General features: G+C 39.9%; 1 protein-coding gene across 6 annotated transcripts in view; it reads right to left on the bottom strand.

The window, feature by feature from the left end:
* ola1 (Obg-like ATPase 1) overlaps positions 1 to 17,585 on the bottom strand; it is a 260,203-nt gene that overhangs the window by 123,469 nt on the left and 119,149 nt on the right. For all 6 annotated transcript variants that reach the window (XM_038789387.1, XM_038789393.1, XM_038789388.1 and 3 more), the window contains 3 exons: positions 15,844 to 16,019; positions 13,575 to 13,655; positions 13,171 to 13,268 (listed from right to left, as the gene is read on the bottom strand). In XM_038789387.1, coding sequence (XP_038645315.1) covers positions 13,171 to 13,268; positions 13,575 to 13,655; positions 15,844 to 16,019 — 355 coding nt within the window. The remainder of the gene's footprint in view (positions 1 to 13,170; positions 13,269 to 13,574; positions 13,656 to 15,843; positions 16,020 to 17,585) is intronic.

The following is a 17,585-nucleotide window of genomic DNA, read 5'->3' as shown; positions in this document are numbered from 1 at the left end:
CCTTTCTTGATATGATGTCAATTTGATATCTGATTACACTCCTATGAAGCACCGTGGGAGATTTTATGATGTCAAAGATGCTGTATAGATGCAGATTGCTGTAACGAAACTTGCACCAAATTCCTATTCCATATTATTTTCTACCTTCTGAAGCTCATCAACAAGGAACAGTAAATAACTGTTCTCAGTTTACTGCTGTAACTGGAGCGGGCGGAGGAGGATAAAAATGAGTATAGGGCATACCCTTCCTAAAATAATATCTGGTTCAGGAAGTGTGTCAACTTTTTGGCTTAAGCATTTCAGTAAAGACATAAGTTACACAATGAACCAGATTTTCCATTGACACTTTCATTTGTGCCTGACATGTGGGATTCCAGTGGAGGATTTTCCAATGCTAGATTACAAAACTCAACGCATAAGCATTATTGATATGCCACAGGCTATATGCTACAATACTGATGCAGGCAAATCCTTGTATTGCACTTATTTAACTGTTGTTTTCTCACCTAATTTCTGCTTGATGAAGGTCAAATTAATACCGGTTTGGTTTTGTTTTCAAAATTTAAGAGCTGTTTACTCATTCCCCTGCATATTGTGGCATTGCTATGGAGGATATTCCTTTTATTGTCTTACATGAAGCCGTGCAGGAGAAAAATGAAAGCTGTGCAACAGCATTTGCAGCCAACCAGTTATTCCCAACTAGCAGAATCACCTGAACAAGAGCAATGCATGGTGAGTAATCTATGATTTGTACCACATGCTGCATTGCAAAACATGCATTTATATAGATAATTATCTTAACCATGTGACAACAGTGCAAAATGCAGACCACCTCCAGCACACACACTGGTAATCATTAAGGTAATCGCCACACTGCATTTCATTGCCAGGCTCATTCGGCCTTGGCTTCTCGGGATCCATCCAACATCTCAGTCAGCTGTCCACATTTTTGTTTTAATTCGTTCTTTGGATGTGCACAGCACTAACTTCATTTGCTACCCATTGTTTGTTGCTGTAATAATGGTGATGTCCATTTTCTTGAAAAAGTAGTTTTGTAGGGCAGCAGGGTAGCATGGTGGTTAGCATAAATGCTTCACAGCTCCAGGGTCCCAGGTTCGATTCCCGGCTGGGTCACTGTCTGTGTGGAGTCTGCACGTCCTCCCCCTGTGTGCGTGGGTTTCCTCCGGGTGCTCCGGTTTCCTCCCACAGTCCAAAGATGTGCGGGTTAGGTGGATTGGCCATGCTAAATTGCCCGTAGTGTCCTAATAAAAGTAAGGTTAAGGGGGGGGGTTGTTGGGTTACGGGTATAGGGTGGATACGTGGGTTGAGTAGGGTGATCATGGCTCGGCACAACATTGAGGGCCGAAGGGCCTGTTCTGTGCTGTACTGTTCTATGTTCTATGTAGTGATGGTACTCGTAAATATTCCAGCATATTGATCCAGCTTGATGAAGAAATGATGATAAACGCTGAAGTCAGAATAGTGTGCAATTTGACGGACGTAATGATAATAGCAGTTTCATGGTATTGCAGTAAAAGTCATCGAACATGGGGGACTGTTGAAGTGACGTTGCTGAGATGCTGCAGTGCACCAATGGCAGAGAGACAGGATACGGAGTCCAATGAGAATTGTGTTGATCAAGCAGACTGCTTTGCAACCACCATAATGATATGGTTTGTCAAGTTCATTTTCTTGTCATGATGAACTACAAGATGCACAAGGTAGATAATTGAAATAATGCTCAAGCAAGTCAGTTCAGAGGGTCCTCTATGGACACCCAACCTTAATGTGAAAAGGATGCAAAATGGTCAGATTTTTCATGGGGCAAAGAAAGAAAAGGCCTTAATTTATATATTTCACACAATCTCAAGACATCCCAAAACACTACTAAAATGTAGTCAATGCTACAGTGCAGCAGCCTATAGTTCCCACATTGTCAAACGTACTCCATATCTTGGGTGGCTTAAAGGGCAGGAGGTCATTGCTAAATTTGGAGATCATCAGTGACCAACACATCATGAAATTGTGCCGCAAATACAAAATGGAAATAGGCTGAGATCCAGTCTGTGGTGATATCTATCCTCTGCACATGCCTAATCATGTCTGATAGGGGCATTTCCCTGTTCAATAAACTACAATGATCTGGGAGACCCGAGTGGGTATGCAGCAAATGCTGTCTCTTCGAATAGAATAGAATTTACAGTGCAGAAGGAGGCATTCAGCCCATAGTCAGCACCGGCCTTGGAAAGAGCACCCTACTTAAGCCCACACCTCCACCTTATCCCGTAATCCAGTAATCCCACATAACCTTTTTGGATACTAAGGGGCAATTTAGCATGGCCAATCCACCTAACATGCACATTTTTGGACTGTGGGAGGAAACCGTAGCAAACGTAGACATGGGGAGAAAGTGCAAACTCCACACAGACGGAATTAAACCTAGGTCCCTGGAGCTGTGAGGCAGCAGTGTTAACCACTGTGTCACCCTGCTGCCCTTGATCTGCTTCATAATGCCTACTGCGTCCAATACTTATCTTGATGGGTGTATGGGCCTCACTGTGTCGGAAACTGGAACACCCGGAGGAAACCCATGGAGACACGGGAGAGTCAACAAGGTCAGAATCAAACCCAGGTCCCTGGCGCTGTGAGGCAACAGTGCTAACCACTGTGCTTCCGTACCTTTCTGGTTTATAAAGCATAGGGATTATGCAAAACTATATGGAATGTATGCCCATGTGGCAAAAAACAGTGCACCATCAGAAAAAACATTATGTAGCCTCATATTCAGCTGCTGGCTTCACATGGGAAAAGTGGTGAAATTCAGTGTCTTGCTAAACAACAGTCACCTGCTTTATAAATTTGAACTGCCAATTGACTGATATCCTTGATGTTCTAAATCAGTGTAATAAGCCAGAGGCACAGAGTTAGATCAGCAGGACCCTGGACAGGTATTAGCATTCCCATCTCTGTGGTGGAGGTTGTCTGGAAGTCAGATTGCTGGTAATGATAATTCCTGATTAATGACACAAAGCCTGTAAAAGTACTTATCCTCCAACACTAATATTTAGATGTGCCACAGGTGGTACCAACTGTAAAAACTACTGTTTTGATCCAAAAGATCCATTATCTACTGTCAGGTTAAATTGCTGCATGAAATTTCCTCACAGTAGAAGATGCCCTGTTCACAAAAGTACTTTTGCCTCTGGGACTGAAGTTTGAATCTAGCAGATACTGAATACAAGAATCCAACATTAATTAAATTCAGAAAGTCCCATCAGGTTCTCCTAGGTGTGACTCCTGCACAAATCTCAAAATTTAGGAGGAACTAGAATCTCACTCAAAGGTTAAGAAGAAACTGCTGGTACAGTGAGGATACAAATTGGTAAAATTGTAAAAGCTTTCTTCTTCATCTGGTTTGTGTTATACTTGACAGAAATCCAGGATGGGGGGCACAAGATGGCATAAATTGAAATGGTATTCCAATCCCCTATACTGTTGGACCTCACCTAAGAAATTTTTCAGCAACAAAAAAAACAATTTCTCATACAAAAATACATTATGAAATAGACTAGTTTCTCACCCCATTTGCATTATTTCTCATTTACTCACTCTTCTTCCTCATCAATTTCCTTCAAAGCTGATTTCTATTAGACTAACAAGAAATCATGGGGAAGTTCTCAACACTGCATGAACTTGTTCATACACTGCTCCAATTTTTCTACAATTCACCAATATTTGAACCACATTAACATTTATCAGATCCATTGTAATAAATAGTTCAGTTTCTTTCATTTTTGATTCTGTTTTTCTATTGTTATATTAACAAAACTGCCCTCAAAAATGAGCTAATCACATCAATTCTTAATCATTTTTCATTATAAGGGCAAGCTCTGATTTTAGCTAGATAATAAATACGTTAGTCTGCTTGCTTGGTGGCTCGCTGAAATCCGTCACGAGTTTCTAGTTCTGAATACAAGTTTTGTTCTGTGTATTTTGTTATGAATGTAGCGATTTCAGATATATTGTATTATTTGTATTTGGTGCAGTAAGGGTTGTAAGGGTTAAAAGCCTGGGTAAGTGTGTGTATGACTGCTGCAGTAGTGTTTTTAAAAATCCTAGTTTGCAAGACAGCTAGGCTTTTTAGGAGCCAGGGGTGCAATTAGAGCATTGCAAAAGTTTGGGCTAATGGATTTCTATTTCTACTGAGAGAGTTCTCTGCAGAATAGTTAATTAGAGACATTGGGCTGGATTCTCCATCCCGCCTCACCCGAATTCTGGTCCAGCATGCCGGCGGGATGCTCTGTTTCACCAGCGGGTCAATGGGGTTCCCCACAGTCGGTAAACCGTCAGGCTGCTGGCAAAACAGAGCATCCCGAAGGGGGAGAATCCAGCCCCGTGTTCAGTTTAGTTAGATTATATAGTTAATGGGAGAAGTCAAGGGTTAAAGCAGTCATGCGTTGAGGTTCAGGGTTTTCATTTGTGGCTGGAAGGTGAGCCGAGAAGGTTTTCTGAAGAAATACAGCCAGAGAATCTGACAGAGTGTCAGGTCTTTTTCTTTAAGCAGTATCTAAAAATCTCTTGTTTTCATTGTGGAATATTCAAGACATCTCTACACAGCAAATATTCCTGAATGCTAAGTGCATTCAAAAGTGGATTGGGATCCAAGATGGTTTTGTTGTTTGAGTGTACATAAAGATAGCACTTAAGGGTTATTGTTAAAGGGGTGATTGTAAACTATTTTCTTATGCGATGTTAAAAATATTTTAATATTGTGTTAGTAGTAAAGTTTGTGCCAAATCAGGTATCTTTTCATCACAGTCTTACAAAATTTAAATAAAATATTGGGGTTTCTATCCGGTATCCGAGCCACTGGTCACTGTCCGTGTGGAGTTTGCACATTCTCCCCATGTTTGCATGGGTTTCACCCCCACAACCCAAAGATGTGCAGGAGAGGCGGATTGGCCATGCTAAATTGCCCCTTAATTGGGAGGAAAAAAAATCCTAGCCACTATTGGGGCCTGGTCCAGGATCATAATAAAATAATGTATACATATAGAGATACAACACCCAACATGCTAATCGTGCATTGTACTTCAGGATTTCTGCATCTTACTTTACAATTTCATGGAATTTTAAACTGGTGCTTCATCATTTAAGGTCACAATAGCCCAGCAGTACTCAACTCTCATTAATACTGCAATGAAGTTACTATGAAAAGGCCCTCTACAATATGCAGTTATACCCCCCTTCCAGTGCCCATTTAGAAACTAGGAAGAGTATGCCATTTTGCCCATTGAGCCTATTCCACCATATGATCATGGCTGATCCTCTATTTCAATGCCATATTCCTGCTTTCTCCCCATACCCCTTGATGCCATTAACATCTAAAACAAAATTCCTGAAAACAATCCACAGGTTCACTACCCTTTGAGTGAAGAAATGTTTCTTCATCTCTATCCTAATTGGTCTACCCCATATCCTATGATTGTGGCCCTGGTTCTAAATTCCTCAACCAGAGAAAACATCCCCCCTACATCTAGTCTGTCCAGTCCTATTAGAAATTTATATGTTTCCATCAGTTCTCCTCTGATCCTTCTAAACTCTCGTGAACGCAGGCTCAGCCAAAGCAATCTCTCCTGATAGGATAGTCCTACCAACTCGGTCATGAACCTCGTGAACCTCCACTGCACTCCCTCTGTGGCAAGTATATCCTTTCTTACATAGGGAGACCAAAACTTCACTCAATACTCCAGGTGTGATCTCACCATCACTGCAGTAAGATATCCCTACTTCTGAACTCAAGTCCTCTTGCAATGAAGGCCAACATACCACTGACCTTCCTAATTGCTTGCTGCACCAGCCTCTCTACTTTCATTGACTGGTGTACAAGGACACCCAGATCCCTTTATACACCCACACTTCCCAATCTGTCTACATTTAAATAATACTCTTCCTTTCTTTTTTTCACACCAAAGTGTATAACTTCACACTTAGCCACATTGTACTGCATCTGCCATGTGTTTTCCCACTCACTCAACTTGTCTAAATCACATGGAAGCCTCCTTGAATGCTCGTCACAGCACACAATTCCACCTAGTTTTGTGTCATCAGCAAATTTCACACGGTTACATTTGGTTCCCTAATCCAGGTCACATTATATATATAAAATATATATATATTTATATATAAAACGTGCACAGCTGGTGCCCAAGCACTGCTCCCTATGGTACCCCATTAGTCACTGCCTGCCACTCCTTCCTGTCTGTCAACCAATTCTCAATCCATGCCAATACAATATCCCCTATTATTTAATTTTGCCCCCAACCACTTGAGGGACCTTATCAAAAGCATGGGTGGTGTAGTGGTTAGCATGGTGGTGTAGTGGTTAGCACTGCTGCCTCACAATGCCAAGGGCCTGGGTTCGATCCCGGCCCCAGGTGACTGTCCGTGTGGAGTTTGCACATTGTCTCCATGTCTGCGTGGATCTCACCCCCACAACCCAAAGATGTATAGGATAGTGGATTGGTCACACTAAAATTGCCCCTCAATTGGAATTTTTTTTTAATAAAGCGTTCTGAAATTCCAAACACACCACATCCACTGGTTGTCCCTCATCTACTCTACTAGTTATTTCTTCAACTAACCAATTGCTTATGATGTCTGCCCACAATTCTGTGTGTCAATGACCTGACTGTTGATTGTTCATATAGGCAATGCAGCCCAAGTATCATAGCTGTTTCATCTCAATATTTCCAACCATCATTTCACCAAAAATCTGTTTGACATCCTCAATCCACTGCTGTTTGAATCTGTTCATATTCATTATCTTCCACGTAACAGAAAATCAGAACAAGATAATCTTTTAACTTTAGTATCAATATCTAACTATGATTCAAAATTGCTGGACACTGAGAATTGACAAGGCTTTAACTTTGGTTACATGGCTATTGCTTTTTATTTTTAGATGGTATCAACATTTTCATCTGTCCTCACACGATTGATATGGTTTGTTTGGTTTCTTGCGTGCAGCCAGCATTCTCAGATATCAGCATTTTGCCAAATTCTGGACTGTTACTCATCCAATTTTAATCGTTCCACCATTGGCAACTCCCATCGGCTTAAGCTCTGGAATTCTCTTCCCAAATCCTCAACCTCACTTTTCATCTTTAAGCTCCTCCTAACTGACTCACAACTGAATTAGGCTGATCATGCAAGCCAGAATGGCTGACACTTGGTTACCAAAGAATTTCTATACATTGCACAAATCCGGCAGACTTTCATGGCAGTTAAAAGAAGTGTTTGCAAGGAGACTCTGAAGGCTTCATTAATGAGTTTGGATATAGAGTTAGAGTGCTGTGAGAAGCTCAGCTAGGATCAGTTTGCTTGACCCAACCAAATCAAAATGGTGCAGTTTTCTTAAAAAGCAAGTGCTCATAAGACAGGCGAGGGCAGGCGCATGTGCGAACAAGCGAGAAAAAGAGTGAACGCAGCCATGCGTATGACAGAGGACGCGCATGCTGAGCGAGTGTGGCGAGTGAGAGAGAGAGAGACAAAGTGAGAGAGAGAGAGAGAGAGAGGACCTGTAGACCACTGTCTTGATATTAAATTCCAAAAATGAAATAATAATTTATAAACCAACTGTCTCATCGTCAAATATCCAATGGTTTCTGTTATTTTATGCTACAGCAACAGTAGGATTCACAGAAGACTTCACAGAAGACCACACTTGGAAGGTCAGCTAGCTTATTTAGATTACATCATTAGGTGGTGCAGTGGAAACAAATAGAAACTTAACTGAGAGGAGCAGGCTTTAGTAATCTCTTGCATGAAAAATCGATGCTTGCAGTGTTGGCATACCATTATGTATAATGTGATACAATGATTTCGGAAATACTTAAGTCGATAAAAACAAGATGAAATTAGATGGAATTAGTGCCAGGCTGGGTTAGATAGGGGTTAATGAGTATCATTTCGAATTCAAGACACCAAAATTGGGCTAAGACCAGGAGAGCCTCCAGATAGAACCCTGCATAAAATTGAGAATCATAGAATCCCTAAAATGCAGACGGCCATTTGGCCCTTCGAGTCTTCACCAACCCTTTGAAAGGCCACCCTACCACGCCCACTCTCCCACTCTATCCCCGTAACCCCATCTAACCTACACATCTTTGGACACTAAGGGGCAATTTAGCATGGTCAATCCACTTAACATGTTTTTTAAATTCATTTTACGGGACGTGGGTGTCGCTTGTTAGGCTAGCATTTATTGCCCATCCCTAGGTGCCCTTCAGAAGCTGGTGGTGAGTTGCCTTCTTGAACCTCTGCAGTCCTTGAGGCATCAGGACACCCACTGTGTTGTTAGGGAGAGAGTTCCAGGATTTTGCCCCAGTGACAGTGAAGGAACGGGGATATATTTCCAAGTTAGAGTGGTGATTGACTTGGAGGGTAACATTCAGGCTTTGGGGTTCCCAGATATCTGTTGCTCCTGTCCTTCCAGGTGGCAGTGGTCGTGGGTTTGGAAGGTGCTGTCTAAGGAGCTTTGGTGAATTATTACAGTGCATCTTGTAGATGGTACACGTGGCTGCCATCGTTCGTCAGTGGTGGAATGTTTGTGGAAGGATGAGCAAGCGGGCTGCTTTGTCCTGGATGGTATAGAGCTTCTTGAGTGTTGTTGCAGCTGCACTCATCCAGGCAAGTGGAGAGTATTCCATTACACTCCTGACTTGTGCCTTATAGATGGTGGACAGGCTTTGGGGGGTCAGGAGGTGGGGTACTCGCCATGGGACTCCTAGCCTTTGACCTGTCACGGTAGCCAAGGTATTAATATGGCTAATCCAGTTCAGTTTCTGATCAATGGTAACCCCCAGGATGTTGATTGTGCAGGATTCAGCGATGGTAATGCCATTGAATGGGGCGATGGCTAGATCCTCTCTTGTTGGAGATGGTCATTGCCTGGCACTTGTGTGGCGCGAATGCAACTTGCCACCTGTCAACCCAAGCCTGGATATTGTCTTGCTCTATTTGGACATGGACTGGTTCATTATCGGAGTCGTGAATGGTGCTGAACATTGTGCAGTCATCTGCAAACATCCCCACTTCTGACCTTATGATAGAAAGGAGATCTTGATGAAGCAGCTGAAGATGGTTGGGCCTCGGACACTATCCTGAGGAACTCTTGCAGTGATGTCCTGAAGCTGAGATGATTGATCTCCTGGAGTCAGTCGCCAGACATACACCTCATTTTTCAGTATGCCTGATGTTCCTCCCAGCATGCTCTCCTGCACTTTTCATTGAACCAGGGTTTATCCCCTGGCTAGCTGGTAATGGTAGGGTGGGGGATATGCCAGGCCATGAGGTTGCAGATTATGGTTGAATACAATTCTGCAGCTGCTTATGACCCACATGGATGCCCAGTCTTGAGTTGCTAGGTCTGTTCAGAGTCTATCCCATTTAGCACGGTCGTAGTGCCACACAACACGGTGGAGGGTACCCTCAATGTGAAGACGGAGCTTTGTCTCCACAAGGACTGTGCAGTGGTCACTTCTACCGGTACAGTCATGGACAGATGCACCTGCAGCAGGCAGACTGGTGAGGATGAGGTCAAGTATGTTTTTCCCTCTTGTTGGTTCCCTCACCACCTGCTGCAGTCCCAGTCTAGCAGCAATGTCCTTTAGGACCTGGACAGCTCGGTCTGTGGTGGGACTACCGAGCCAAGAGTGGCGATTACCATTGAAGTTCCCCCATCCAGAGCATATTCTGCACTCTTGACACCCTCAGTGCTTCCTCTAAGTGGTGTTCAACATGGAGGAGTACTGACTCATCAGCTGATGGTGGCCAGTACATGGTAATCAACAGATTTCCGTGCCCATATTTAACCTGAAGCCATGAGACTTCATGGGGTTCAGAGTCGATGTTGAGGACTCCCAGGGCAACTCCTTCCTGACTGTATACCACTGTGCCGCCACCTCTGCTGGTTCTGTCCTGCCGGTGGTACAGGACATACCCAGGATTGTTATAGTGGTGTCTGGGACATTGTCTGTAAGGTATGATTCTGTGAATATCACTGTCAGGCTGTTGCTTGACTCGTCTGCGAGACAGCTCTCCCAACTTTGAGACAACCTTGCAGGTTGGGCAGGGCTGAGTTTGCTGTTGTCGTTTCCAGTGCCTGGTCTGATGCCAGGTTGACTGCCCGGTTTCATTCCTTTTTTGTGGCGGCTGAATACAACTGAGTGACTTGTTAGGCCATTTCAGAGGATATGCAAGAGTCAACCGCATAATAATAATTGTCACAAGTAGGCTTACATTAACATTGCAATGAAGATACTGTGAAAATCCCCTAGTCGCCACACTCCGGCGCCTGTTCGAGTACACAGAGGGCGAATTCAGAATGACCAATTCACCTACCAAACACCTCTTTCAGGACTTGTGGGAGGAAACCGGAGCACCCGGAGGAAATCCAGGCAGACACGGGGAGAACGTGCAAACTCCGCACAGACAATGACCCAAACGGGAATCAAACCTGGGATCCTGGCATGGTGAAGCAACAGTGCTAACCACTGCAATACATTGCTGTGGGTCTGGAGTCACACGTAGCCAGACCAGGTACGGCTGACAGATTTCCCTAAAGGACATTAGTAAGCCAGATGGGTTTTTACGACAATCGACAATGTCATGGTCATCATTAGACCTTTAATTCTAGATATTCTATTGAGTTTAAATTCCATCACCTGCCGTGGTGGGATTTGAACCCGGGTCACCAGATCATTATCCTGGGTCTCTGGATTACTAGTCCAGCGACAATACCACTATTGCACTGCCTCCCCTTCTGCACATCTTTGGACTGTGGGAGGAAATCAGAGCACCCGGGCGAAACCCACGCAGACACAAGGAGAAAGTGCAAACAGCACATAGACAGTGACCCACGGCCAGAATTGAAGCTGGGTCCCTGGCACTGTGAGGTAGCAGCGCTAACCACTGTTACTCCGTGCCACCGTAGAAGTGTAATAGTGCAGTTAGAACAGAAGAAAAATTATCAAATGTTTTTTTCTTTTTATTTGGTAGATAGGAGTTCCCTATGCACTATATTAGATTTGAATATTGAACTAATCCTGTTGTATTTAGTGCACTATAAACCATGCAACTCTTCCAAAATCATAATCGATACCCATAAATGAAGTCAATTTCAATTAAACATAAATCATCCTCCCGAGAAGTTGTTCCAGTCTAAATGGGCAGTCAAAAAAAAATCTACCTAACATGCAAAGAATGAGATTTATTTCATTTTTGATTATTTACAAATATTTATCAACATTGATTTATATACTGTCATATTGGAAACATGACAATTAAATGGGCATGCCTCCTTTGAAAGTAATTTTATTTTGCACCACTCCCCATCAGTCTAGCGATGTGTTATATTTACATCTACAACTATAGGACTTTAACACAAAATTAATTTCCAGTTTTATTAATTTCCCTTTATCCTGACCTCCATCATGTATTATTCTTCATTTAATGAACATCATAAATTCCATTCAAATGTAACATTAAGCCAACTTCTTTCAAGCGCTTCTGAAAACTGAGATGTAATAGTTAAGATACTAATTAAGGAATAGCTGGCATGAATGAGACCTACACTAACCATTCACATCTGGAAAATAAGATTGAGCACACTAAGTACTGACGTTGCTCATTATACTGCCTCAAACACACCGACTGTTTTGATACTTTTAAAGATTTTTAGATTTTGTTTTTACAAACCCCAAGACAAAAACTGCTGCATAAATAGAGCATTAACACTCTGGCATGATGTGTGTGAAAGAAAGGCAATCAACTCACCATCCCCCACAGCCCTCCCTCCAGTAGATGCCATTCCTTATCATGCAATGCTTCCACTCATAAATCTATAACAAATACTTCCTTAATCATTTTTTATGGGCAGGAATGTGCAGGGGGTATACAGTGACATGCTAGAGGGAAAATAGGAACAGCAGGCAGCAAAGCCATTGAGAAAAATGGCTACGTGGTAAATTTGCTTTTGGAACATCACTCGTCTGTATTGGCTTTGATCTTTCAACAAAAACATACAACAGTACAGTGCAGCATTTTTAATGTTATCATTGGAAAAACCACAACGCATTTCAGAAACGAAGCCTCTTTCTGTCATAGTTAAGATCAATAGTTCTTCCAGTAAAAACTATGTTTTAATTCGGACTGATTATTTATTTTGAATTGGTCATAACCTAATCACCATCCCAACTGATCCAAAGTAAAATTGGGGCATCTGCAACAAGCAAATCATAGACTGGCGTCTTCTGAAGGTCTGTCTACTATTAGGGTCTGGAAGTAGTATTGCTGTACAATTACAGTCAGCAATTTCCACCGGTAATCATCTCTACACAGGTGTGAGATGCTTTCAGCACAAGGAATCTGCCTCATTGCCTGACATACGAAATCTTTCATATCCATACAGCAACAATAAGACCCAGGAAAAAATACACAAAGAATATAGATTGACATTTATCATTTAAGGCCAGGTAATAATAGATTCAATCCTATTGATTCTGAGCACAGAACAGGAGCGAGACGACAGATTAATACAAGAATAGGAGGCAATTCATTCATTTAATATTGCCCCCATTTTCTTTCAAGCAGATACCTTACCATACCATTTGTGTTCTATATTCCAAACTATAGTAATTACTTTTCATTATTTCAAGAAAGCATGCAATTAGGAAATATTCTGTGGTCCTACACATTTCTATAGTTTTCATTTACTTTAATCACAATTAGATAATCTCTCCAGATGCACATTCTAAATATGCATGCATTTTGCCACAAATGAATAAATTATGTAGATGAGAGCACTTTTACTCTTCATTATTTGGAATGTCCTTTAATGGAAAAGTGAAATAAGAAACTTCATGAAATTAATGGACCATAAAATAACATGGTTATTACTCAAGTAATTCACTACCACATATTTGCAGTGATATAAATTTATCATTTGAGCTCAGAAATAAACTTATAATATCTCAACTATTTTCAAATTAATTACAAGGATTTTGGGGATTAGGTTTTGCACCTAGGAGCACAGATCAATAACAAGTTACAAGACAATACCATTGAAATTCCAATTTTCTCAACTTTAAATAATCATATGCAACTCACCATTTATTCTTCCTTCTAATGTAGTCTTTCTCAGATAGGTTAACCAAATAAATCATTGGTTTTGAAGTCAAAAGTAAATGTTTATTCAATACATCAATCTGAGAAAGAAAGCAAAAGATGAACATTTAAGCAAAAAATGAACATAGCCTAAGCATTTTTTAAGTTGGCAGAAACCAAAATGCCTTTCAATTTAAACAGCTTTAACCCATCCCTACAGAAATGCAAGTAGTTTCAAATAATCAAGAAACTGAATGGCTCCTTCTGACCCAAAGAAAAATGTTGAATTATGCAACAGTCTTTACAACCTAATTACAAGATTTCTACAAGATAAAGTGACATCTAACAGAGATTATAGAAACAAGGCAACAGATATTAATAAATCCAAGTGCATATCAAAGTCTTACCTCTTTGTCATTCCAGTCATGATAGAACCGTACATGTTTCTTTTCCTCTATAATCCAATTCTTGACTTTGCACATTATGTCCTGTAAAAGATTAAGAGAAAAACAGAGGCATTATAATACACAGTAGAAAATGGATAATTATTTAAGTTGTCATAAAGGAGCCAATTTTTGAAAACAGAAGTTTTATGAGGATGGAAAGAAAATAACTAAGTTAGTGACTTTTTTTGTTAAGGTGAACACAATATTATGTGCTCCTTTTGCTGAAATATGCATCTTCCCTTCATATTGATTGTGTAAGAAAGCTAACATAGGAACCAGGAATAAAATAAATGAGTAAAGAATGGTGAGGAAAGTAGACCGAGAACCTTACTCTAAAGAAAACATATTAATATATTGATCTAACCTCACAGAATTGAGTCAAAGTGGTGTAAAGCTTCTTCTATATTTTGTTTTTTTGCCAACACATTCCCCTTCCAAAAAAATTAAGAGGGGGGAAAAACCGCTTCAATTCCACAATAGTAACAGAATCATGCTGGTGACCTCCAACCAGCTGCATTCAGTTTCAGAACATCTTTCTCAACAGGAATTCTAAAGGGCTTCTAGTTATCAAGCTAGTGTGCATTCAGAAGGAGCAACTGCAGGAAGAGACAACTTGCTTTGTTTCTCTGTCCTTCCCTTAAAGAAAGATTAATCATCTGTGAAATGGAAACGGCAAACAGCAAGTGACACAAACTGAACCCTTCAAGCCTTTCCTTATCCATTTCATTGCTCTGAATCAAGAGCTGCGTGTGGCATGATTCTCTTCACAGGCAGGTGTTAATAAAAGGCACACTGGTCTAAAAGGTCACACTTGGCTCTTGCGTTTAAAAGCATGCATGATTTGCTTTTGTTCAATGCATCTTTTAATTTATAACAAATGTTTAGCAAAATATATCAAAAAACTTGAATACAGACTACTTCAAACTTCAAAATTTAAGATGGCTAATTTATAACAACATTTGAAGACTGTTATGTAGCAAATTCTATTATATGAAATTGGCAGCTTCTCGGACAAATTTTCAGTATTTCATGCTTTTCACCTTCCATGTAATTTCTCTTCCAAAAATATCAGAGATTGTGCAACATTGCGATAAAAGAGTTTTCAAAACTAAAAATTGTCATTGTGGCTTTGACAAACTGCACTAATGTGGAAAGGACTACTATTAAATTTCTCAGCATCCAAAAAGAGGAGAAGTCTCATTTGAATAGCATGCCTGGACCAAGACCCAATTGATGTATAAATTAATTTCTACCATTTTACCGTAACAGACAAAATCCATTCTTGCTGTTTTTAAAATTAATCTATTGCTTTACCATTGAACAAGATTATGGAAGTTAACAGGAAAAAAAGTCTACAAACGAACACATTTTCTCTCACAACCTCTTTTCACAACAATTACATACCTGATTCAGAAGTCTCTGAATTCAAATTTCTAGATAATCCCTAATTTAATAACATAACACTAAGCAATTACACATGCATAACAATGTGAAAATGCTGGACATAATGTTTACAAAGTATTATTTAAACCTTAAAAAGGCTTCCAGGAGATTTCACTTGGCATCTTTACATATAACCTTTGACAAGTGATGTAGCCCATTTTTATTCATTGCCTAAAATTGTCAGCAATTATGTGCGTCACTGGCCACCTGCAAATTCTGAATGCCTGCTCCAGCCATCATTGCGAAAACCAATGTCAGGAGGATTAATCTGAGAAAACACCAAGTCCCTTAATGGTTTCAGCAGGTGAAATCGCCCAGATGGTTAATACAACAAATAATCAGGACTGCTTCGTCAAGACAGATGGCAGACAAAATAATAAAAAGGCCAAAACTTTAACAGACTTTAACAAAACTGACACAATCCCCATACATAAAAAATTACAAGTTAATTTTATTTTTCCTAGCTGTCACATCAAGGATCTAAGCAATAGGCTTAAAGATCTCTGTCGTGGTCTGAACATATAAAAAGCCTGTGGAAATACTTTCATTCGCCTAGTAATCTGGCCCTAGGTTAGTACTGAATGAATAACTCAGTGCTAATGATGTCTACAACTCCTGGCCTCAGACATTTACAATTTATATACCAAAATATCATGTTAAACTCAGTCTTTTAATATAATTGTCAGTAAATGATCCAAGGATAACAAGAAGAAAGTAGACTTCAACGTTGAGCCTCAAATATTTTGTATTATTGGGTGGAGGAGAAAGATTTTTTTAATAAACTTACATATTCAGGTTTTAGTTTTTTGTCTCCTCCTCTTACTGCTACTTTCTCTAGTTTGTCAATAATGGCTGTTATTAGCTCTTCATCCTTTAGTCTCAGTTCTTCGTGAATAATTTCAATATCCCGAACAGGATTTACACTTCCTTCAATGTGAACAATTTCATCATCTTCAAAAGCTCCTGAAAGAGACATTTTATGTGAAATTTTAAAATATAATTTAAGTTACTAAAAGTTAAAGATGCACCATTGAACTGAATCTCTAAATACCATCTCGAACTGCAGCAACAGAAATGTACCAACAAACTGAACGAAGCAATGGTATATTTGCAACGTATTCAATATTGCATTTAATTCTGAACTCAACCATTTTTGTTTCTGTGAGAAATTAAATACAAATTTTAAAATAGCTGAAGTCATCTGCCACAGCTCTTCTCCGAATCAATCTATTTTATTATTCGGGCTCCGACGGTGATTAGATAATGAACCACTCAGACACACAATTTACACAGCAGCTAATTTCATCGTCCTGATTCCAGGGTATAGATTTTAGGGGGCCATGAAAAGAGCAGATGAAGGCGCATTTGTCATATGTGAGTGACAACTATTCACACAGTTTGAAGAAATGGTACTGGCCCTTATTAGGTACACATGCTATTATCACATATTTAAAGTACAGTTAGGGCCATAATTTTAAATTGCCAACTGGAAACATAAGGGTAAAACAACCAGATATTACTAGAGTATGTGTACTGACTCATGCCCTTCCATGTCATTTTTATTCAGCTTATGCAAAACAAACTGCATGAATGTGATTCCAAAGAGCCACAACTATAAATTACCACAGTCAAAGAAAACCATAAAAATAAGGCAACTATCAAGCAACAAAATATCAGTTCAATACAGATTGCAATTGCTGGACAGTTATTCTGAAAAGAATAGACTGCGGAGAACATAAAGGCCAAGCTCACAAGTCAAGTATGATGATTCATTACTACAAAAGGTTACTGCATATTATAGATTTTTCTAAGTCAGCTGCAAGTGATAAGAGTAGAATTTCACTGCCTTATATTTTTATGTAGTTAATTTTTGCTGTTACAAGATTTTGAGAATTATATTAAAAATAACAAACATAATATCACACTTTTCTTAATTTCAGAAACACCAAATAGCTTTAGCAAAACAAGCCTATTAATTTAATGAGTAAATATATTAAGTATTCGTTTTTAGTTTTGTTGAAGTGCTGTTCAAATGGCCTGCAGACACTCATTGTCGACGCTTACATATGGTTAATTTAATGAGATATTAGAAGGTCACTCCCACCTATGGAAGATTACCAGTAAGTCAGCTTTTAGGAGTGGGAAGAAATTGGCAGAAAAAAAACAAGTCACCTATCTAATTATAAAATACCAATTCAGCAATCACTTCATAACTTTACCCCATACAACACTCTAAACATAAATGTTCCAATCCTGGAAAATGCGTTTTTTCTGAATAGAGGCACAACAGAGTATATTTTCTCGTCCTGATAATTTAAAACAGTAGGACCAGAGCACAACAAGTTCTCATTCAGCAACTTCTCAGGTTATTTTTGATCAATCCTAATGAACTAATTGAAAGTTCCTGGTCCATATTAAGCTTTGAGTTGAGCTTTAACTAAAGAAGGAAGGACAATAATAAATAGCACTTCAACAGTTTTTAAAAGGTTATTATTAAAAGTCCTGCAAAATGGTCTTTCCCTGGTTCTT

The sequence above is a fragment of the Scyliorhinus canicula genome, chromosome 2 (assembly GCF_902713615.1).
Source record: "Scyliorhinus canicula chromosome 2, sScyCan1.1, whole genome shotgun sequence".
NCBI classification, from domain to species: Eukaryota; Metazoa; Chordata; class Chondrichthyes; order Carcharhiniformes; family Scyliorhinidae; genus Scyliorhinus; species Scyliorhinus canicula.
Note: the sequence above shows the minus strand (reverse complement) of the source record. Positions and strands in the feature narration are given on the sequence as shown.